Source organism: Pristis pectinata, chromosome 27 (genome assembly GCF_009764475.1).
Source record: "Pristis pectinata isolate sPriPec2 chromosome 27, sPriPec2.1.pri, whole genome shotgun sequence".
NCBI classification, from domain to species: Eukaryota; Metazoa; Chordata; class Chondrichthyes; order Rhinopristiformes; family Pristidae; genus Pristis; species Pristis pectinata.
The window spans coordinates 26,809,622-26,832,894 of NC_067431.1; the positions used below are offsets into that span (position 1 = coordinate 26,809,622).

General features: G+C 39.1%; 1 protein-coding gene across 9 annotated transcripts in view; it reads left to right on the plus strand.

The window, feature by feature from the left end:
• LOC127583556 (neural cell adhesion molecule 1-like) overlaps positions 1-23,273 on the plus strand; it is a 435,935-nt gene that overhangs the window by 369,738 nt on the left and 42,924 nt on the right. For all 9 annotated transcript variants that reach the window (XM_052039651.1, XM_052039654.1, XM_052039652.1 and 6 more), the window contains 2 exons: positions 16,626-16,750; positions 21,172-21,352. In XM_052039651.1, the coding sequence (XP_051895611.1) occupies positions 16,626-16,750; positions 21,172-21,352 (306 nt within the window). The remainder of the gene's footprint in view (positions 1-16,625; positions 16,751-21,171; positions 21,353-23,273) is intronic.

Here is a 23,273-nt window from a genome sequence, read left to right on the forward strand (position 1 = left end):
AGAACTGCACACAGTTCTCCAGCTGCGACCTAACTAATGTTTCACGTAGTTATACTCTAACCTGCTCTTGCCTTGAAGCTGGGGCATGGAATATAAGTATCTTGTATTCTTTCTTTCTAACTTGTACTATTTCTAACCCTAACCATCTTAGCTACCTGTGCTACTGCCTTCAAGGATCCTTAGACATGCATATCAAGGTCCCTCTGTTCCTCAAAACCTCTGGGTCCTACCATTCATTTTCTGTGTCCTAGCCTTGAGCAGATTTGAAAATTTCAATCAGATTCCAGCAATCTTCTCCCTTGCATCCCATAGTGACCTGGGATATCAGGTTTCCCAGTCCTGATGAAGGGTCTCCACCCAAAACGTCAACTGTCCATATCCCTCCATGGATGCTGCCTGACCAGCTGAGTTCCTCCGGTGCTTTCTGTGCTGCTCCAGATTTCCAGCATCTGCAGTCTTTTGTGTCTCTATTTTGTTGAGTGGGAGAGACCCCCTGTGGTGCGAAACCAGTGGGAAACCCAGTGGATCAATATGACTGAAGGCTGATAAAACAGAAGCCATGGAAGGGAAAATCAAATTTCCAAACGTGTGCTTTCTGTAGGATAGACTGGCATCACCCTTCACTTGTAGACCAGTAGGTTTTCAGTACTTAAATTCAGCAAGAAACATAGAACATAGAAAACCTACAGCACAATTCAGGCCCTTCGGCCCACAAAGCTGTGCCGAACATGTCCCTACCTTAGAAATTACTAGGCTTACCCATAGCCCTCTATTTTTCTCAGCTCCATGTACCTATCCAAAAGTCTCTTAAAAGACCCTATCGTATCCGCCTCCACCACCGTTGCCGGCAGCCCATTCCACGCACTCACCACTCTCTGAGTAAAAAACTTACCCCTGACATCTCCTCTATACCTACTCCCCAGCACCTTAAACCTATGTCCTCTTGTGGCAACCATTTCAGCCCTGGGGAAAGGCCTCTGACTATCCACCCGATCAATGCCTCTCATCATCTTATATGCCTCTATCAGGTCCCCCCTCATCCTCCGTCGCTCCAAGGAGAAAAGGTCGAGTTCCCTCAACCTGTTTTCATAAGGCATGCTCCGCATTCCAGGCAGCATCCTTGTAAATCTCCTCTGCACCCTCTCTATGGCTTCCACATCCTTCCTGTAGTGAGGCGACCAGAACTGAGCACAGTACTCCAAGTGGGGTCTGACCAGGGTCCCTTATAGCTGCAAGAGATGAAAAGTGAAACACTACAAGTATCCAATGGCATTATTGAGCATGTGGTAATCCCCGATTACTAATGAACCCGCACGTAATGGGCCATAGAGCCTTTTGTTGAACTGTGTGACTTTATGACAAATGTATAACCTCTAGTCATGGAGCCAGTGAGTGGTCAGTTCAACAGTAGTGCTTGGCTTTCACCTTCTGGATTTACTTGGTAGATTTTGAATTTGGAAGCAAGATGCTAGTTTGTTACAATGACCATCATAGTGTTTAAGATAAGATAAGATATCTTTATTAGTCACATGTACAACGAAACACACAGTGAAATACATATTTTGCGTAGAGTGTTCTGGGGGCAGCCCGCAAGTGTCGCCACACTTCTGGTGCCAACATAGCATGCCCACAAATTCCTAATCTGTACGTCTTTGGAATGTGGGAGGAAACTGGAGCACCCGGAGGAAACCCACGCAGACACGGGGAGAACGTACAAACTCCTTACAGACAGCCGCGGGATTTGAACCCGGGTCACTGGTGCTGTGAAGCATTACGCTAACCGCTACACTACCATGCCTGCCCTATTTTAATCTGTTAATCTTAATCTTTTAATCTTGTGCCTGATTTTAATCTGTTAATAGAATCATAAAGAAATGCAGCACAGAAACAGGCCCTTAAGCCCACTGAGTCTGCACTGACCATCAACAACCCAGTTTCCCCTACAGGCTGTCCCCAGGTTATGACAGGGTTCCCTTCCTGAGAACTGTTCGTAACCCAAACTGTGTGCAAGCCGGAAACAAACAGAGACAGTGGGTGGGAGAGGATCACAGGAACAGCAGTGACAGGGGAGCGAGCCGGCAGGAAGAGTGGTCGCTAGCCGGCCTCACTGACTCAGTGAGTGAGCGAGTCTGCTCAGCGCTCCTGGCTCTGTGCGGCTTCACCCAGCCCCTGATCATTGTGGCTCTGGGGTGGGGAGGGTGGGGCGGGGGAGGTCGTGTCGAGAGAAAGCATGCAGAAATGCCCCGTTCCCAGCTGGCAGAAGATGTCTGCAGTAAATCCGTCCCCATCCTTCAGAAACGGCAGAGTTGTGGACACAGCTCAGCACATCACAGAAACCAGCCTCCCCTCCATGGACTCTGTTTACACTTGTCGCTGCCTCGGTAAAGCATCCAGAATAATCATAGACCCCACCCACCCCAGACATTCTCTCTTCTCCCCTCTCTCATCGGGCAGAAGATATAAAAGCCTGAAAGCACGTACCATCAGGCTCAAGGACAGCTTCTATCCCATTGTTATAAGACTATTGAATGGTTCCCTGGTACGATAAGATGGACACCTGACCTCATGATCTACCTCATTACGGCCTTGCACCTTATTGTCTGCCTGCACTGCACTTTCTCTAACTGTAACACTTTATTCTGCATTCTGTTATTGTTTTACTTTGTGCTACTTCGATGCACTGTGTAATGAATTGATCTGTACGAACGGTATGCAAGACAAGTTTTTCACACCATCCTACTAGTCTCCCAAACGCTCGTTCATATGTTCAAGATGCCCATAAATCAGGCGTTCCTAACCCGGAGGGGATCTGTGATCGTTCATTACCCCTTCTATTCTCTCCACATTCTCATCAACCCCAAGCCCCCACCATAAGATTCTCCCACTCACCTACACACTGGAGGCAATTTACAGTGACCAGTCAACCTCCCGACCCGCACGTCTTTGGGATGTGGCAGGAAACTGGAGCACCCAGGGGAAGCTCACGTGGTCACAGAGCGAACGTGCAAACACCACACAGACAGCAGGTCAGGATTGAACCGGGGTTTCTGGAGTTGTGAGGCAGTGGCTGTACCAGCTGTGCCACCCTGAAATAAATATGTATATGAGTTCAAGTTTATTGTCATGAGCACACATACACAGGGTATAAATGTCATGAAAATTAGCTTTTTGCAGCAGCAGCACAGTACAGTACAAACATAAATTAAATGCTTAAATTAATATGAATTATATACAACTTACACAACAAAATAAATGAAAGTAAACATAACAACATTAGTGCAAATTGAGGGAAATATAGTCTGAGGTAGAATTAGGGTCTTTCAGGCTGGTTCAAGAACCTGATGGCGGCAACGAGAAGAGGGCATGGCCAGGATGTTGGAGGTCCTTATTGATGGATGTTGTCTTCCTGAGACATCGCCTCTTGTCGGTGGGGAGAGCTGTAACCATGGTGGAACTGGAAGAGTCCACCACTCTCTGTGGCCTCTTGTGTTCCTGTGCACCAGAGTTCCCACACCAGGCCGTGATGCAACCAGTCAGAATGTTTTCCTCTGTACATCTGTAGACGTTTGTCAGTGTCTTCGATGACATGCCAAATCTCCTCAAGCTTCTAAGAAAGTAGAGATGCTGGCGTGCCGCCTTCACACATATATATATATATATATATATATATATATATATATATATACAATTAATATAAATATAATACTGTTCATTGTGAGATCTCTCAAAATTAGCACCACCAGAGTGAAACCCTGCTTTCACTTTGGACCGTAGACACAAGAAAAAGGTGCAGGAGCTGGTGATACGACCACCTCCTCCCCCACCATTCGATAAGACAATGACCGATCTGATCTTGGTCTCAGCTCCACTTTCCTGACTGTTCTCCATAGCCCAAAAACCTACAAACCTACCTCCTCTTTGAATGCCGAGGTTCGCCCACCACAGCTCTCTGGGGCAGAGAATTCCGAGAATTCCTCGCCCTCTGGGAAAAGAAATTCCCCCTCACCTTCATCCTGAGTGGCTGATCCAGCAATCCTCACAGCATCCATGCTGTCCAACCCCCTCAGGATCTTGTATGTTTCAATATCACCTTTCATTCTTCTAAAGTGCAGGCAGTTATAGATCTGGGTCAGCAGATCAACACATTTGCATGTGTTCTTTTACCTCCAAAGCATACCAACTGTGTACGTTTATGAGTCTGCACTGTTAACAAGGAGTTTCAATCTTAACTTTACACATCCGAAATTTAGAAGCGTCCAAAAAGTCATGGGTAAGGGAAGTAGAACCTCTAATTCTTGCCTGCACCAGGTGGGTTATTCCTCTTTACATTGGCTAGTAAAAATTAACTATAGGCTGTACTGGGCCATTGACTTCCAGCGCATCATCTTAAAGTTCAGAGCTGGGGTAACTGGTGTAAGAACTGAAAATGCTGGAAAAACTGAAGATTTGCAGGATGGAGCTGAAACCTTTGCAGGTGGGCCAGCTTCTTCACGCAAAGGGTGGTGCGTATTTGGGAATGAGCCGGCATGGTTGAGGCGGGCACATCAGCAACGTTTAAAAGCCATCTTGATAAGCATGTGGATAGGAGAGGTTTAGAGGGCTACGGGCCAAACGCGGGCAGATGGGACTGGCTGACTGGGCAACACAGTCGGCATGGACGAGTTGGGCAGAAGGGCCTGTTTCCGTGCTGTAAGACTCTGTGACTCTCTGCTGTGTAACATCTTGCCGCCTTCCAGAATTTTCTATATGTTACTTCTTGTTTTCGGCAACTGCTTTTTTGTTTTGGAGCAACACACAAAGGTACTGGGGGAACTCAGCGGGTCAGGCAGCATCTATGGAGGGAAATGGACAGTCTACATTTCGGGTCGAGGCCTTTCATCATTTTGTTTGCTCACTATTAGTGTTTCTCACTTTAACTGAGTTTGGTCACATTCCATTATAGTCGCCATTTTCTTTGATCCGTAGATGTAAGCATATTGTTTCATGCATCGTAAATCATTACAAGGTCACACTACAAGCTTAGGTAAGGTTGGCAAATATATCTTTTAATTTTCCCTGCACGAAAGACAATGAAATACTATTATTATCAAATTAAAATGTGCAGGGAGAGGTGATCTTATCAGGTACTTTAATTGAAATAGAAATTGTTGTAAAAACAAATTAAATTTGAGGCAAGTAGACAGATTCCTACTTTCTTGCTGCAGGGTTTTGGTAGGAGAACAAAAGCAAAATTAATATCAGTGATAATTTGCATGCTGTACAGATGTACAGACCTAGCTTAAGGCTGTATGGATTAGATGTGTTTATATATATCAGTGCCCCGTATCTACTTGTAGAAGTGCTTCATTTGAATTATTTGAAATTGAGCAGAAAATCTGTTCAACTAAACAACAGACAAGTAAGCTCTGTTTTGTTGATTAAGTATTTTATCTTTAATTATAATCGATGTGGAAACTGACAGCTCTGAATTGAGCATTGAGCTGAAAGGAACTTCTGATAAAGAGAGTTGTTTCTGAGTTGGTAAATTGTATAACATTGCACTGAAAGTGGAGTGTACTGTTTGATTTAAATCTCTCCTGGTGTATCTACCTGATCAGTAGAAACAATTTTTTTATGGTTGCTGTCTCTGCCAAAAAGAATCATTCTTTTGGTACACATTTGCACCGTCATATTGATCAAAACAAATTGTTCCTCTGGATAAGCTGCATAATGGCAGATAAATCTGTCAGCTAGTACAAGAAATCTATCAGATTTCTAAAATAAGAGCCAGTTACCTTTCAAAGGTAACTTGAAAGTAAATTGCCTTGAAGCTTATTCCTGGTCTTTGGTACGAGAAGCATGATATGTGACATCAGTACGTTATATTCTTCCTCCAAAAGCTAATCCATTGAAATAACATTAGGATTACCCAAACAGGAACGAATTCCAGACAAATTTATTAAATTTAGTAAGTCAGTGCAAGTAATAAGTTAACATTTACTGTTGCTAGTTTTTGTTCACAGTAATGAGTTTGCAAAGCAGGTCCTGGTTTTATTGTTTTTAGCAGCAGGATCCTGCTTTAAATTGTCAAGTTTATTGGATTCACCTTGGCAAATGTCAACTTTAGGAACAAGTGGATTTTGGTTGGATTTTTGGATACTAGGAGAAGATAAAGGGATCAAGCAGGAAAATGGAGAGGATTAGCCTAATTAGTTGGCAGGCCCTTCCTCGAGGTTTACTCCTGCCCTTAGTTCTTACCTTGTTGAAAGGCTTTATTGAGCTTCAAAGTTGTTATCTCTAAAGGGAGTGTGTGTGTATTTTGTAAATAGATGCTCTTAATTCAGCTGCATTGAGAGGAACATGTGAAGGCCTTGCTTCTCAGTGTGAAGTTGACCTTGCACTCTGTGTTGTAAGCATCTTTTTGATTGGTTGCTATAGAAATGTGGCAGCCACTCGCTCCAGTTTATTGAAGTATATGGTTTATGTTGAGATGATATTGCAGCCAGTTGATGTCCATCATCTACACCGCTGTTTGTGTCTGGGTTTCGTGAACCATTTGAACTTTCAAGTTTTACCATTAATTCATTTTTTCATTGCCTTTCTTTCCGTAGCTACCCTTCTTTCATCTCCTTTCCCATCACTCGATTCATCCAGTGAGTATACTTGCATGCAGCTGTTTGTTTTATAAGCGCCACAGGAGGTGCTGACAACTCCATTTCCTCCAATTGTTAGTGAAGGTTGGTCGCAGCCAACCCTACGGATATTAGACCCTGACATTTGGATTTATTTGAAGCTAAGAAAGTGTTTTTTTTTTGCATAATCGAAAATACGGTTTAAAGTTTGACAGCATGAACTACATGTCTTAATATTACTCCTATTAGAAGTGGAATTTTAATCTATGAAGCTAAAGATTTCTCAGCATGGTTTCACTGCTGTGGCAATGAAGAGAAGGTTGTTTAATCTCCACATGTTTTCTTTAGTCTATAATTAGCTATATGTATAACCATTTCTAGTTTAAGTTTGCATTTATTAACCAGCATTTACCAATAACACTCATTGCACATGCATTTCACTTGAGAACCATTTAACACCTTGGATGAGTTGTCACTTGGAACTATTCTGTTTACATTGAATTGTGTTACCATGGAATTCCATTCCTTTTGTACAATCAAGAAGAAATAACATGGCTAAAGGTTAGTCCTCACATAATTTCAGCTGGAGGTTAATCACCCAGTTGTATTGCGACTGTCAGCTGATACAGCAGTTGAAATTTAGAATTTTGTGTAGGTTCTTGTGGACTTTTTATTTCAACCAAATTAAATAAATCTTGAAGATCACTTTGAACTCAAATAATAATTTGCATTAAAATTATAAATTGATAAGGGCTAATTTTATCTGATGGAGTTCCACAGCTGCAGAAGTAGGACTGTTTCATTCCAAAAATGTTTAGTTTTCTAAACATTTTTTTATATGTCAATTTAGGGGGGAAAAAGAACTTGCAAAAATAATCATCTGTTCTGTTAAATGTATTTTTGTTTCTTTGGGTCTCCTAACCATATTTCTGGAGTCTCTAATTGGGAGTGCATCTCCTGGCTCTGCAATTTATCACATCCCAGTGTGGGCCCAGAGATAGCCAGCCCCCAGGAAAGCAAAAATAAGTACATCTCCTCACTTAATTTGTGGTGGAAAATGTTCGTTCTCGTAAGTAGAGGAAGATGCATCTTGACACTGACACTGTTTAACCTCTGCCAAGCATTTTCAAATAATGTAACACCTTTTAGTTCATGTAATTTGAATTTAAAATAGTTTAAAATCAGTCTGATGAAACTGAATAGAATTCATAATTATGGAAGAAGTTATTCTCTTTGATTTGGACATGACAAAATAAACATGATGAGCAGTTCCCAGAAAAGCAAGTAAAATCAGGAATCAGTAATGTTTGCACTCCAACTTATCTTTGGAGAAATATCACAATACAATCTTTGTTTGCACATGACTGTATATTGTTAACCTGTTTTAGTGCCTTAATTCATCTATGGTGGAATAGCTCTAAAATCTGGTGTACAAGTCCAATCTGTGTGCTGCTATTTATGTTCCTTTAAAGATTGGGCAACTTTCACAACTGTGTAGCTTAAAAGACAAAATATGGAAGCAGTTTATGCACTGTTTCATTATAATCCTGATTTCATGCATGTACTAACTTCCTTTGAATATGTCATCGTCAGTTATTCTGTTCCGTTCTCGTATTTCACTCTGATTTTCTGGCACCCTCTAGTGTAGCCGCAGACCCTGTTGTGGCCGGATGTTTGGTATTTGTCATTTCTGGCCAATGGTTGATGCTTGGCTATCTGCCATCTGGCTCCTTTGGAAGATTTGCATTGGTTTTTGACTGAATTTTATCACAACGTACATGACAGCTCTGACAGCATCAGTTTATTAAGGGAGAGTGCTGTGTGCTGTTTGTTCAATATAGCTGAATACATCAAAGCAAAAAGGGAAAAAGTGCAAATGAATTATTCATTCAAAGTTAAATTGAATGCACAGTGACATCTCTTGCTCTGCAAATTTGTAAATCTTATTCAGAGTATTAAATGCTCTTTGGAAAAATTATTTTGTTCCTACAACTTTTTAGGCATCGCAAAATTGTGGTGGTCACGTTATCAAAAGATACTGACAGCAAGTAGAAAGCTATCTTTAAAGGCAGTGGAATGGTCCGGTGTGACAGTGTTTGGTTCAACATGGATGTGATTCTTCATGTGAAATATCCAATATCTAAATTTTTACTTACAAGTCAGAAATTGTTTAAGCAATCTTTTGTATAATCATCTTACATCTGTAACATATTTGAAAAGGGGTATAGTGCATGCTCTAAACATATATTGCCATCAATTTAATTTCAGTGTATAAATATATAAAAATTTAAATTATCAGTTAGTCATCATATGAAGGGGTTAATGTCTATGTTATGCAGATTTGTAAATGCTGCTATCACTTCACTTACATGATTCAAGTGTACCTGAATTAATGCTTTTTTCCTGTTCCTTATAAACCCTAAACATGACAAAGAATAGTTAACATTTTGCTCCTAATAATTTGTTGTGCTAAAGGCATCAGTTATCTAGTTATTTGAAATAAGCAACATACAATGACATATTGGGAATTTGGTACTCAAAAATATATTCCTGCCATTTAAATTATATTTCTGATTAAGTTGCTTGGAATTGGGAAGATTGGAAGCTGTTCACAGAAGTGGAAATTGTCATTCCAAATCAATGCTGATTTCTTGTTGATCGTGAGTTACCAAGATATAGCTCAAATTTTCTCTTACTTGATCTGAGCAAATGCCTCAGTTCTGACATGAGTGACTCCTTAACCAGGTTTAGCAAGTGTGTCTGTACATTTAAGACCCTGTGTTGTGATGTCACTTCTGCTGGTGAATAATGATTACATGTGCAAGTGCAAAGAGTTTGAACTGCAGCTCTCACTACTGTAGTGTTCACAGATACAGGAATGGGAAGAGAGGAAACTAGTGAGAAAATCCTCTGCTGGTTCAAGGCAGAACCATTGAAGGAGCAGAATTTGGCCCTCTTCACTGCAGAATCACTGGTCTCTTGTCATCTCCACAGCTGCTGTGAACATATTGCTGTGTGTGCAGTTCCCTTCCATCAATGGCAGGTCTTTGGATAAGCATTAGACAGCTCTCTCCTAAATATGGCACCCTCAGAAAACAGTTTTCTTTTTAAATGTCCTTCTCATTGTTAAGAGAGAGTAATGTTTTTAAAAGGTTATTTTATTTTGTTCATGAGTTGTCATCATTTAATTATGGAAAGACATAATTAATTTCAAAGACAGTAAGTGGAAAACTATGAAAGGAAGCTTTGTTTGTGAAAAGTAATTTCAAAAATTTGTAAAATAAAGGGAACCTATTGGATTATGACTTTTATTTCACATTGTGGTTCTAATGCAACTAAACATTAATTCAATTTTTATTTTAGTGCAATGCAATACTAATGCCACTTTGCTTTTAGTGAAGAAAATATTAATGCAGATTTTATTTTGATGCAGCATTGATACCAATTTTTATTCCAACATAGCAGAACATTAATGACGGCTTTTAATACAATAAGATATGGTCGGATGCAACCTACTAAAAACAGTGCACCTTTTTCACATTAAGACTGCAATAAAGCATTTTTTATCAGTTGTTTAGGGGCTAAACTGAAAAAACCTGCATTGTAGGAATTAATGCCAGAATTGATTCATTTTCTTTTAATTTTTTTCCCAAGTCCTGTCCACCCAGTGATCCTATTCAAATTTCAGAAATTGTTTCTTTATTTTCTCACTAGATTTCTGCCGGGCCTGTCTACAGGACTCCAATACCATGGTCTTGTACCTGACGGCTATTAGCACATAGTATTTCCCATAGTGAACATTATTTGTAGCCTGCTGAATGGTCCAGATTGAAACATAAACCAAGATTCCCATTGCGGTGTTTTTTTTTAAACCTCTTCCACGTCATTTTGCATTCATTGCACAATTGCTGAATTGTTGCTCTGACATCGCATGTGTAAAGGGATAAAATTTATACACATTTCCATTTGTGGTTTTCCCGAATCAAATGGAAATCAGTGGTTATAATTCAGACACTGTTGTGAGCTTTGGGGATGATTAAATTCATAACATGCGATGGAAGTCCGCCTAGAAAGTGTTCGTGAAATGGGGTGCTTCTCCCTGCATTTGTAAAGCTGCAGAGTTTCCTCTGAATATGTTATTTGGGGAGAGCCCAAGCAGATGCTTCCTGGGATAAAATTATCAGTTTATTCTATTTTGATCAGTTTTTACTGAAAAGATGTTCAAGCTTTGCCTGAATCTAATTGCATTTCTGTAACAAAATGCTTTGCAATTTTTCTTTTCAAATTGTTTAACGACTAAACATTCTCATTTACAATTACAGCCAGAGGAAATACTGCTGATCTATGTTGCAACCAGAGAGCTTGACTTAAATATCCCAACGCCCCATTTGTATTTTACTGTTTTTTGGTTTGGTTTTGGTTTATTCAGCCTGTGACTCTATTTCTGCCCATGTTTACATCAGTTTTAATTTTATATTTTTCATGTGCTCTCCTCCACTTTCCTTTCAACCAATCATGTACGTGCGTATCATGTGACTTTGTCATGTGGCTTGCATGGTGCTGATGATGTCGTCCACGCTGGTGAACAGAAGGTAAAATCTTTGTTCTGATTGGTTGAATAAATTGAACACATTGAACAAGTTTCTCCAAAGGGTTCAATAGAGTTGAGCATTATGGAAATATTAGAATTGCCTGATAAAATACACTCTTATGTATTTGCCAAAATGTTGCAGAACAAATCTCATTTTAAAAGATAAATGCTATGGTGTCAAATGAAACTGTAGAAGGGTGAAATGTAAAATGGAAATTGTTCAATTGTAACAGCCAACTATTTGTAAGCTATAAAGCCATTAACCAAATGCTTTTAACTTGGTAATAAATTAGGCCATTAACCTATCTAGAATGCCATTGATTTAATAGAGTTTAACCTTAATATGACATGGAGTAGTCTCTTCATCGAAGCACTCTGTTGATAAACTGATTATTCCTGCACTCGTCCTTGCTTGGTGCCTCAGAGATAAATTTAATCGTATCTGTAAAGTGGACTCATCAATCCTCAGTTATTTGTTGCTAAATTAGTTCAATCCAAGCTTTTAGAGATAGGTTTTAACAGATAAATTAGTAATTTATGTCTCAAATTCAGCTACCCAAAAAATGAACAAAGAGTTAAAAGATAAAATTAGTAATGGAAACTTTTTTTTAAATATGAAAAACAGCATTATAAATTCAGATTCAGATTAGGGTGCAATGAAATTCCTTGCTTGCATGAAGCTCACAGAGTAGACAGTGTACATGGCGATAATAAAAACTTCAATAAATACAACGGCAGATGGGTTATCTGCCCAGACAGGGGCTGCAGTGAATTCTAAAAAATGGGAACCAGAATGGGTTGATTTAAAAAGTTACATTTTTGTTTAGTTTGCTTGAAATAAAGTGTTTTTTCCCCTCAGCTGCTAAATCATAGAAACTTGTTGAAACTTAAAATTTGAATTGTGCTCTGGTGTTTTCCTTGATCTTAGTTGATGTGCCTGAGGAGAGCTTAACAGCTAGTCTTAATGCTCCTGGGTTCTGAGTGGGAAATCTTGATCACAACTCTTGTTAGAAGAGTGCGTGGGCCGGACAGGGAAGGTTTAAATCAGATTTGTGAGTTCACCACCACCACCCAAACCATCATAACCAACTGAAAACAAGCATGATGTTCTCACTTTCTTGAAGCACTGACTGTCTTGGAGGGTCACTGCTCAAGTGAAGCATATGGTGCCAATAAACTCAATGTTACACATGGAGCAGCAATCTTCCAAACGGTCAGTACCTTCAAGGGAGTGAGAGCATCAGATTTATTTTCTGTTTTTTATGGTTTTTGTAATTCCAGTATTATTTTAGGTTTGGAACTATCCAATATTTCAGTGGCAGCAGTGTTTGTAATTTCACTGTTGAATCGCAAACCGATAATTTGCAAAATTAACTTGCTTAGAGATGGGAGATGTCCTGGGATCAATTCACTGCATCAAGTCGAATGTAAAACTTATTGACATCGATATTAAAATAATTCTCCATAAAAACTTGACTACCATTGGCAATGTAAAGAATTCTGCTACTATAATGCATAATAATACAATCTCTACCATTGCATCAATTTTGTTTTATTATCTAGCTTGCATTAATTTTAAGTAAATTCAGATAATATGCAATTTATCGAGAATTGACTTTGGTAAATAGATTATATAGAAACATGTGGAAAAGTGCTAAAAGTTAAAGTAGTCTGGTTTAAATATATAAATCTTACTTCCAAACATTTTTAAATAACGAAAAGCAGGCTCATTAATGATAGTGAGATGAATAATGTTAAAAGGTGTATCAATTTAAGTTCAGGGATTTGATGACCCTATAAAATACTGCATTAAAAGTTAACTTCTCCCAGATTTAAACCTTCTGAGATGAAATGGTTTTAGCCTGCCTCATAAAATGAGGAGTAAATAAATAAATGGATGCAAATGCGGTTCCTGCCCTGCAGACTGCTTTGTGTTTGCACAAAGATGGACATAATAATCATCTTGTCATTTCAAGCAAACTGTTGATCCAGTGTTACTTGTATTTGCACAAGAACTGTGTGCTGGTGCTGAGTATACAGGTTTAAAATATATGTGATCCATTAATATTACTAACATCTGGCTTAAGCTGTACAAACACTTCAAAGAGCAAAGATATCTTTTTTCTTTTCTCTGTAGTGCTTCCCTGCTAAAAATTAAAATAAAATTCTTATTTGTAAATTCCTGGACAGTCAGTCACCTTGTTAGAAATTTGCTGTGATTTGTTTCTTAACCTCTGGTTTTTAAGAGGGAAGCGCCTGTTAGAACACAGATTCCAGACTAACACCTGTAACTCACAGCATCACTGCATGTCTGCAAGTAGTTTTGTTCCCCTCCTGAAGCCTATTGGGCGACATCCAGAGTTTAAAAAGAGGCTGAGATTTGGACCCCATCCCCACCCATGCATGCCTTTTGAGTAGTGGATGCAAGCTGTTTTAGCTGGGTTTCAGCTGTGTGTACCTTATTTCTTTCTTTTGCATTTATTTGGTTGCAATTGAACAGACTCCTTATATTCAGCAAACAATAAGCAACATTTTCTTTTCATTTAGGCATCGTCTCTGAAGTTTCCATTACCATTTACACTCGGTGCATTTGACACAGCGTAGCGTAACAGGTGCTTTTTCAACTTTAGGACATGTCATAATGTTCAGATGTGGCTCAGCCCCAACTTAAACACTGCTCTCTCGATGAAATTGGCTATCTGTCTGGGAAAATATCCCTTTGGCACTCTATAGGTCAATGAATTAGAATTCCCACAACCCAGTGTACTGGACTTTATTGCCAGAGAATTACTTTGGTCCACCCAGCAGAATGCCAAACAAAGATTATTAGCTGAACATTTCTGCATTGAGCATGGATGTGAAAAAGCACTTAGTGTAAATGGAACCACCACATGCATGCTAACTGAATCTTTTTCTTCATCTAGAACCAGAAACTCATGTAGATCCATAATCCTAGCCAACATGATGTTCGGAAAAGTGCTGCATGATTGAGCATGATTTGTGCTGGCGTTTTCTTCTTCCTTAACTTATTTATTTTGCCCAGAAAAGGAGTAAAGCAATTCTTAGTGATTGAATTGTTACACCATCTGGAATCAGCCTACACAAGGAGCAACTGTTTTTTTTCTGTTTCTTCCTTTGGATTCTCACTAACCTGTTAAGTTACAGCAAAACTCTTTATTTGGATTATGAAGCTATTCTCTGATAAGTTAACCAAGCTTCAAATTAATATGTTTACGGAATATTAGCATTTTAAGATTACCCCTTTTAGCATAACTTAAGGTAAACACTGACATCAGAGTTAAAATGTGGTGGTGACTCTTATACTGAAGACTCAGCAAAGTTATTAATGATCGTTTGGTTTTAGTGAATTTATTGGCCAACTGATATGCTCTCAAAGAATCCAATTCATTACAGACCACTCCACTCCTTTCATATCATATTATCTACAACTAATTTTTACTGAAAAAAAAGATTACAGGTTACAATCCTTTAGCATTGGATTGAAAGTCTGTCATCTAAAATGAGAAATGATGAATCTCTAATAGTCGCACAGGAAGGCTATAGAGTTCACAGTGGATGCTAATGGAATTGGATTGGTATCTACACCCCTCTGGAGCACTCATTGAAAGAGTCTAAATTGTTGTGCATCCTCCCATTTGTTCACCTCCCCCTTGCCTGACTTGTTCTCGGCCACTGAAGTCCTTCACCTCCATCTCTTCCTTCAAAATTCTGCCTAAAACTCATTGGGCCAAATGGCCTAATTCTGCTCCTATGTCTTATGGTCTAAAACCCACCTCTGACCAGAATTCTTTGTCACCCTGACTGTGTTGATGTCTCTCGCATGTATGTTTTACCTGCCCAGTTGGAGCAAGTTAGTCAACAGATGTCTTTTTGAACAAGGACCAAGATTAGGCAAGCCATCTGTGTGCCAGTTCCAAGAACCTACTAATCAGTTCATGCTAGGTTCAGTAGCCAAGAAGAAAGGTCACCCACCGATCTGAGATCAGTTGCTTTGTGTTCAGAAACTAGGAATATTGAGACAATCTGGACAAGTTTGCCATCAATACAAGAGCCCAGCTCCACTTAGATACTTGGAACTATGAATACATATTTCTGTTTCAGGGATCGTCATGACAGCTGGTCTCCCTATAAGAGCCACCGCTGCACATAACTGATCTGGTTGAGCAGAACTGCATTACCATTTTAGTAATTTAATAATGCGTCATTCTGATATAATGCAGCATACAATCTGGAATACCAATGGGTAATACAGAAATAACAATGTAGTTTTTAGTTCCCTCTCACCAGAAGGCAGTGACAACTTAGAGATGATTTCCCCATCCTGTTGAGTTCCTCAGACATTGAAATTGATAACATTTCTCAGTAGCAATATATTTCATACAAAACTTCTTTAAAAAATAAAAGCAGCTCAGACTTTCTTTCCCTTATTTCAATTTACTTTGCAGTCGAGAGGAAATTTCGATAACACGGGGGCGAAGATTAAATTCTGTTTCCTAGATGTCAATCTGATTTTATGCAGCTGAAGGAGGACAACATTCAAGATTTCATCTATTCCTTAAAAAAAATATATATCTTGAAATCAATTTTACCCTAAATATGTATAGGGTTATGCATTAAATAAATTATTATGAAGAGTGATAACCCTGGAGTGATGTTCTCCTGGCACTTCCATTTTTTTTATTCAAACCCTCACTGGTGTCACTCACAACTGCATTGCCTTATAAAATAAAAGTATAATTATTTTTATTTTCCTGCTTTTGATCAAATATTGTAACATAAACATCCAAAGTACGCTTGGAGTATTCTCTGTAGACAGTCAGGCAGTGCCAACATGCAATAAGCTGTTTTATAAAATACTGTTACCTGCTTGCCTCTTTTTATTTCAGTAATAAACCAAAAGTGTGACATGTTTAGTGATCAACAGCAGCCAACTACAATTATGAACACATAATTTTTAGAGTCTTTGTATTTAGATCAGGAGTAGATGAGTGTATTGAAAGGAATAAGAGGCTCAGGTTATGTCAGAATTTGTTCTGTTAATATATCACGGGCTATGAATTGCTTCATGTGAAGACTTGAATTTATCTTGACATTTTTGAATATTTTTAGTTCAATAGAAACAAGAACAACATTGACTGATGTGCAGTTCCCTCTAGTTACATTAATAATTAGATAACCCAGTTACTGCAGTCTAGCTGTCCTGTCATTATATGTTTGAAATGCAGTTCTGTTCTCAGTAAGTTATTTGAATCCTAAAAATTTTTGAAACCTTTTTTTAAAGAAAGTAATTATTACTCAATCTAAATCTAATGATGTCTTTTGAGTGGATGCAATCTTATTATTAGATAAGGACATTTGGATTATCGAATAAGAAATGTGGTATTACCAACATTAACTTGTAGGAGAACCAAGTCCACCTAAGCTTGAAGAACATGTACTGGGAAGTGGAAATATGTACAAAGTCAACTGGATCAAGCAGGACGATGGAGGTTCCCCCATTCGACACTACCTGGTCAGATATAAAGCTGTGAGTAAAATATGGTACAGGCTTAAATCTTTGATCTCTGATGTTGAAGACAAATATTGTTCGCTGCACAGTGGAAATTATGATGTTATCTACTGAAATAATCGAGGAAAATGTGAAAAGTTATTATCTTTTTTTTATCAATAATGTTCTGTTTGATAATAGTAGAAAATTTACCACATTAGTTCAATGCATATCTTAAATATTTTGTTGAAGAGTATTTTTCAAAGATGGCTTCAGAGCTATGGGCTAAGCCACAGGAAGAATAACCTTCCTGCAGTGAATGTGAAAGGGCTGCTAGCAATGCTTTATGCAGTGAGGCGCACACAACACTGGAGGAACTCAGCGGGTCAGGCAGCGTCTGTGGAGGGAAATGGATAGTGGATGCTGCCTGACCCGCTGAGTTCCTCCAGCGGTTTGTGTGTTGCTCCAGATTTCCAGCATCTGCAGTCTCTTGTGTCTCCTTGCAATGGGGGACATTGGATTGGGTCGATTATAGTTCAATGTGTGAAGTATACTTCAACTGCAGTGTAGAATGAGGGATCACAGCCATCTCACAAACAGGCTGGGATGTCCGGGTCATCATCAACTTCTGTCCTGTGCGCTGTATATTGCTAATCAATTCTAAACACTGCATTACTACAGAATTAAGGCCAATAAGTACTGGCGATTTCTACAACTAACAGCCCCCTAGTGCCTATTTTACATGTAGATCCATTTTAAAAGGTTACTCCACTGTTCCACTGAAAATGCACTCATTATTCTGTTGAGATAACATGCTCATGTTTCTGTACTGGGGCATCAATGTACAACTTTCCATTGACCCACAAATGATACTATCATTAGTGTAAAAGAAATTTTTAAAAATCCATTTCCTTCATGAATTCCCTATAACCAATATTCTGTTGCATCTTAATCATAAATATCAACTTGTGCATGCATCGTGTTCTTTGTATCACGACCCACCAACATTGCCCTATCATTGCTGATGACTCTGATTCACCTTGAGTGATTCTACATTAACACTATATTCTGAATTCTGTTTTGTTTTCCTTTTGTACTACCTGGATGTACCTATGTATGGAATGATCTGTCTGGATGGCACGCAAACAAAAGCTTTTCACTGTATCTCAGTACATGTGCCATAATAAACCAATTACCAACTCGCAGTTTCAAATTTGGCAAGGTGTGGATAAAGTAGAGATAAGGATGAAATGGGGAAGGGAATTCTCACACTCCGAGGGTTCCAAGACTGTGGATGCCCCAATGTCTTGTGGATTGCCCAGCTTCTAGTGGATCCATTGCCTGTAACATCAGTATAAGGTTCTAGTGCTGTGCCATCCCTGGGACAATGAGTGAATCAATTTTGCAGCACTGCAGTCATGCATTTATTGCCACCTCCTGCCAAGTGCTCTGAGTAACTTGTCTCTGGTCACTTGTGATCAACAGTAGGGAAGTTACAGGAGAGGAATAATGCTTAAAAATGCTAAATTAATATGGACTAATTAGCAATCATAAGCACAGAGTTATAAAGTGTAGGTTAATTTAATCAAATTGTGTGTACAAATAAAGTCATTGGTGATGGATCACAATGTGATCCGGACTAACACTGTCATGATAAAAAGCAGTTTCATTGTAGCGGTAATGGAAGGATAGAAAGCTTGATGCTTCTGATCTGTCTAAATGAGCAGAATAACATCAAAATCTGTCTCCAGTGCCAAAGTAGGAGTCTGGAAAAACTGAAGGGAAAAGTTGAGAAGTGTGTAAGTAGTGGAATGAGCTGGTAAATGTAAAACCAGTTGGTGATAAATCTTCAGAAGCCATTGGTTAAATCCCAGTGCTACTTTACACAGTTTGATTGATGTCATTTTAGATGCGACTGTGGAGCCATGAAGGGAGTGCAGTGATAACTGCCTTACGAGTATGTGGTTATCAAGAGACATACAAAAGTCCCGTGCTGCAGAGTCTAGATTAGTGTGGAGCAAACTAGTGATTTCCAGTGCTTAGAAAATTCATAGTAAGGACTTAAATTTATGACTGGTGACAGAAACATAAGTTTAGACATTTTTTTAGCCTGCTAATAGTTATCAATATATAAAATGCCCTGGCACAATCATTTTACAGAAGGTTAGAGGAGCACTTGCAAAAAAAATAGTATTAGAGAACTCAGACATAAAGGAAATGGAATCAGAAGTGCATCTTCAAAGAGTGGCTGTTGGAGGCAAAGTGGGTTGCTGAAATTTCTGCAAGTGAAGTTGCCTTTACTCCCTCCCAAGATTACAACTATAACTGTTTGAACAATAATGGCTCATCGATTCACCATTTGAAAACAGTTTGAATCTTTGGATTTCTGTGATTGTAGGTGGCTTTGCAAGTGATCCTTCTTGGGCAGAGTCAGATGATCCCATGTATCTTATCCAAAAAACCTTGCAACTCAAATAACATAATAGGTTAACATAACATAAAAAAATAGCATAATCAAAGACTCTCCCCTCTCCTCCCCTCTCCTATCGGGCAAAAGATACAAAAGCCTGAAAGCACGTACCAAAAGGCTTAAGGACAGCTTCTATCCCACTGTTGTAAGACTATTGAATGGTTTCCTTGTACGATAAGATGGACTCTTGACCTCACCACCTACCTCATTATGACCTGGTACCTTATTGTCTACCTGCACTGCCCTTTCCCTGTAGCCGTTACACTTTATTCTGCATTCTGTATTGTTTTACCTTGTACTACCTCAATGCACTGTGTAATGTCTTGCCTACTGTTCATACAGATCAATTCAAGCTTTTCACTGTACTTCGGTACAAGTGACAATAATAAACCGATTCCAATTCTAACTCAATTTCACATACAGAACTCAAAGCATTTTGTTACAACCAAAGTTTGCTCCTCATTCCTTTGTGTTTACAATGATCGGTCAAGAAGTTCACACCAGTTAAGACAAATGCTTGTTCCTTCTGTAAACAAACCCTGTATCTATCTGTGTTAGCATACTTCTTCAATGTTTTCTGCATCAGAACAGGAGCCATCCTGTTAAATCAGACCCAAACCATAGTATGCAAAGTTAATTGGAGACTTATGCACATCCTTGGAGGTTAACGCTCCATTGAGCTAATTGGCCATAGAACTGCAGGACTAAAATCCTGTTGCCAGTTTCTGCACTAGTCACATTTTTACTGAACAACTGTTTAAGTATTTGACTTCACCCAGTTCTGCTTTGGAAATCATTTACCTTTCACATTTGAATCCTCTTCTGCTCTCCTACCAGTCTTGCTCCTTAATTGCATTTCTGCCCAGTGTGATCTTCAGGGCAGTTTTAGCTTCTGGGTGGTTTGTCGATTTCACTGTTGAATCCAGAATATGAACTTCTATCCAAAAAAACTAAGTGTAAAAAGCCCCAGAGTGCATTAGAAAATCAAACAGTGAGTGAATGGTGACGGAAATCATCCTAGAAGTTCAAATCTGCAATATCTCCCTGCTGAGATAGAACGTAGATCAGTACAGCACAGGAACGGGCCCTTCGGCCCCCAATGTCTGTGCCAAACACGATGCCAAATTAAACTAATCCCTTCTGCCTGCACATGGTCTATTTCCCTCCATTCCCTATGTATGCATGTATGTACGTAGGCACAGTAGTGTAGCGGTTAGCGTAACGCTATTACAGTGCCAGCAACCCGGGTTCAATTCCGGCCGCTGTCTACAAGGAGTTTGTACATTCTCCCTGTGTCTGTGTCGGCTTCCTCCGGGTGCTCCGGTTTCCTCCCACATTCCAAAGACGTACGGGTTAGGAAGCTGTGGGCATGCTATGTTGGCGCCGGAAGTGTGGCGACACTTGCGGGCTGTCTCCAGAACACACTACGCAAAAGATGTATTTCACTGTGTGTTTCGATGTACATGTGACTAATAAAGAGATCTTATAAAAGCCCCCTGAACACCACTATCGTATCTGCTTCCACTACCACCCCTGGCCACGAGTTTCAAGCACCTACTACTTTCTGTGTGTAAAAAAAACACAAACTGCCCCACACATGCCCTTTAAACTCTCCCCTCTCATCTTAAACTTATGCCCATAGAGTATTCGACATTTCTACCCAGGGAGGAAAGATAGCGGCTATCTTCTCTATACATCCTTCTCGTAATTTTGTAAACTTCTATCAGGTCTCCCCTCGGCCTCCAACGCTCCAGAGAGAATAAGCCAAGTTTGTCCAACCTCTCCTTAAGGCATATACCCTCTAATTCAGGAGATGCTGCTGATAGATCTGTTTGCCATTTACAATTGCTTGCACATCACAAGTACAAGAATGGATTTAACATTTTCTGACCCTTGCCTGGAACTTTTTATTGAGAAGGCACAGTGACACTGTGAGTTAACTTGTATCAGATTCTGTTGGATCTCTGTTCACCCTTTGCTTCTTCCACAGAAACATCACTCCAACTGGAAGCCTGAGATGAAACTACCAGCTGATAGTGAATATGTCATTCTTGGAAACTTGGAGTGGAACTCAGAATATGAAGTATATGTGGTGGCTGAGAATCGGCAAGGCAGGTCAGAAGCAGGGTCCATCTCCTTCCGAACCTCTGTGGAGCCCACTGTCGTTCCAGGTATGATTTCAGGCTGCTTTTAACTATTATTTGCATTGTCTTGCATAGATGCTGCATCCCCAAATCTAGTAATGCTTGTAAAATTGTGGCCTCCAGATAGCTTTCATTTATGTGTTTGTCAGATAGCAGTTTCAGTTTCATTTTCCTTTCTATAGGAAAATTGATACATTTGTATACATGTCTTTAAAAAAATTAAGGATTTTATTTTCAGGTCACATTTTTGCATTTTCAGTGCAATTTTCATTGGTGCAGCCATTAATCCAACATGGGATTGGAATCTTACTTTAAGACAGAGTGTAATATTACACCTACAGTAATATCCTTCAATGCATTGAGAATAGACACATTAGAAATATCCAACTTAAAATTCGTCGACCCTGCACTTGACTTGCATGTAAACTTCAACAGAAAATCACAGGCAGCAATGATATAAAGTGATCCCCATTTAAGAACCATCCCCAACATCCATGAAGCTGAAAAGTGTATTTCTCAAAGTCTGGGTTTGACTAACATTCATGTGATTGGAATCAGGAAAGGAACAGACTCCCTGGAGTTGATAGAGGGTTTTTTTCAGTAGCAGGCAGTCAGTAAGTGAGGAAGATTTGCACAGTTAGTCCTGGAAAAATAAAACAAATGAGGATTTTAAAAAACTCCATGCATGTTGCAAAGTGGTGTTAATTAAAAAGTTGTAATATGCGTTTTATTTATCAACTCAATGAGCTTCGAAGCAAGTACTAGACCAGCATGGAGTGTGTTATTTTCCTTAACTAAATTATATTCAGAGCTAAGAATGTTTTTATGAAATTTAATTGAGGTAAAATTCCAGATTTAAATGCTGTCATTCTCCCTTATCTCACTGGTAACTGGATCAATACAGTTTCACTGTGATATGAAGCACAGTTGTCCAATGCATGGCATGTTTTATATTCTCAACATACCTCATAATGGCTAATTTTTTCTGATGCTGCCCAAGGGTATTAATGCTCCTTTATTGGTATTGTACAGTTTGAACATTACAAAATTATCCAGTCACATCCATCTGATAGTATTTTATAATAAACATTCTGACATGTTCTGTTTTTGAAGATGAAATAAATTAAAATGCATGCTTTAGTGAATTGCTGGAGATTGGACATGTCAAGACTGCACCTCCATCACAGATTAGTGGCTGTTCTCTCAGCCCTGTGAATTGCTCACTATTGTACATGTTAATCCACTCACCAATATTAGTAATCACTGTATCAGGTGACAGGATTTTCATTGACAGAATTAGACAAAATATAACATGATTATTCTGGGAAATCCACTGTGTCTGGATAATCCAGGAGGAGTTTTGTAAGTTTTAAAGGACAAGATTTTCCTCGAAATAAAATTTCATGTACAAAGTGTTTCAAAAGAAAAATGAGAGGAAATTCAGGAATAAAAGATAACCCACATATTAATGCTGCTTCATTTCTCCTTCTGTGGAAAAACATGCTTTTTAAAATTATCAACAAAAATAGATCCACAAAGCAGAACAGTTTTGGCATTAGTACATAGAACTGTGAGCTGGTTCTGGAAAGAGGAGCAAGGTTTCCAAGTATTGGAACAAAAAAAACACTGGAAAACACTTAATAATTGATTTATTAATCTAACTAGATATTTGAATAAACTAAATATTTCCCAAAAGGAACATTTCAGTGGTCCATTCTTAAGTTTAGAACTAGGAGCAGGAAAAGACCCTCTAGACCACTCTGTCATTCAAGTGAGATTATGGCTCAGCTTCGAGATCAGCACTGCTTTCTTGGTCTGTCTGGGCATTTCTTGTCTCCCTTAGTATCCAGAGTTATTGCTATCAGTCTAGAACACATGCAGTGAATGAACATACATCGTCTTGGAGGCAATTACAAAAATTCACAACCTGCTGAGAAAAGGAATTCTT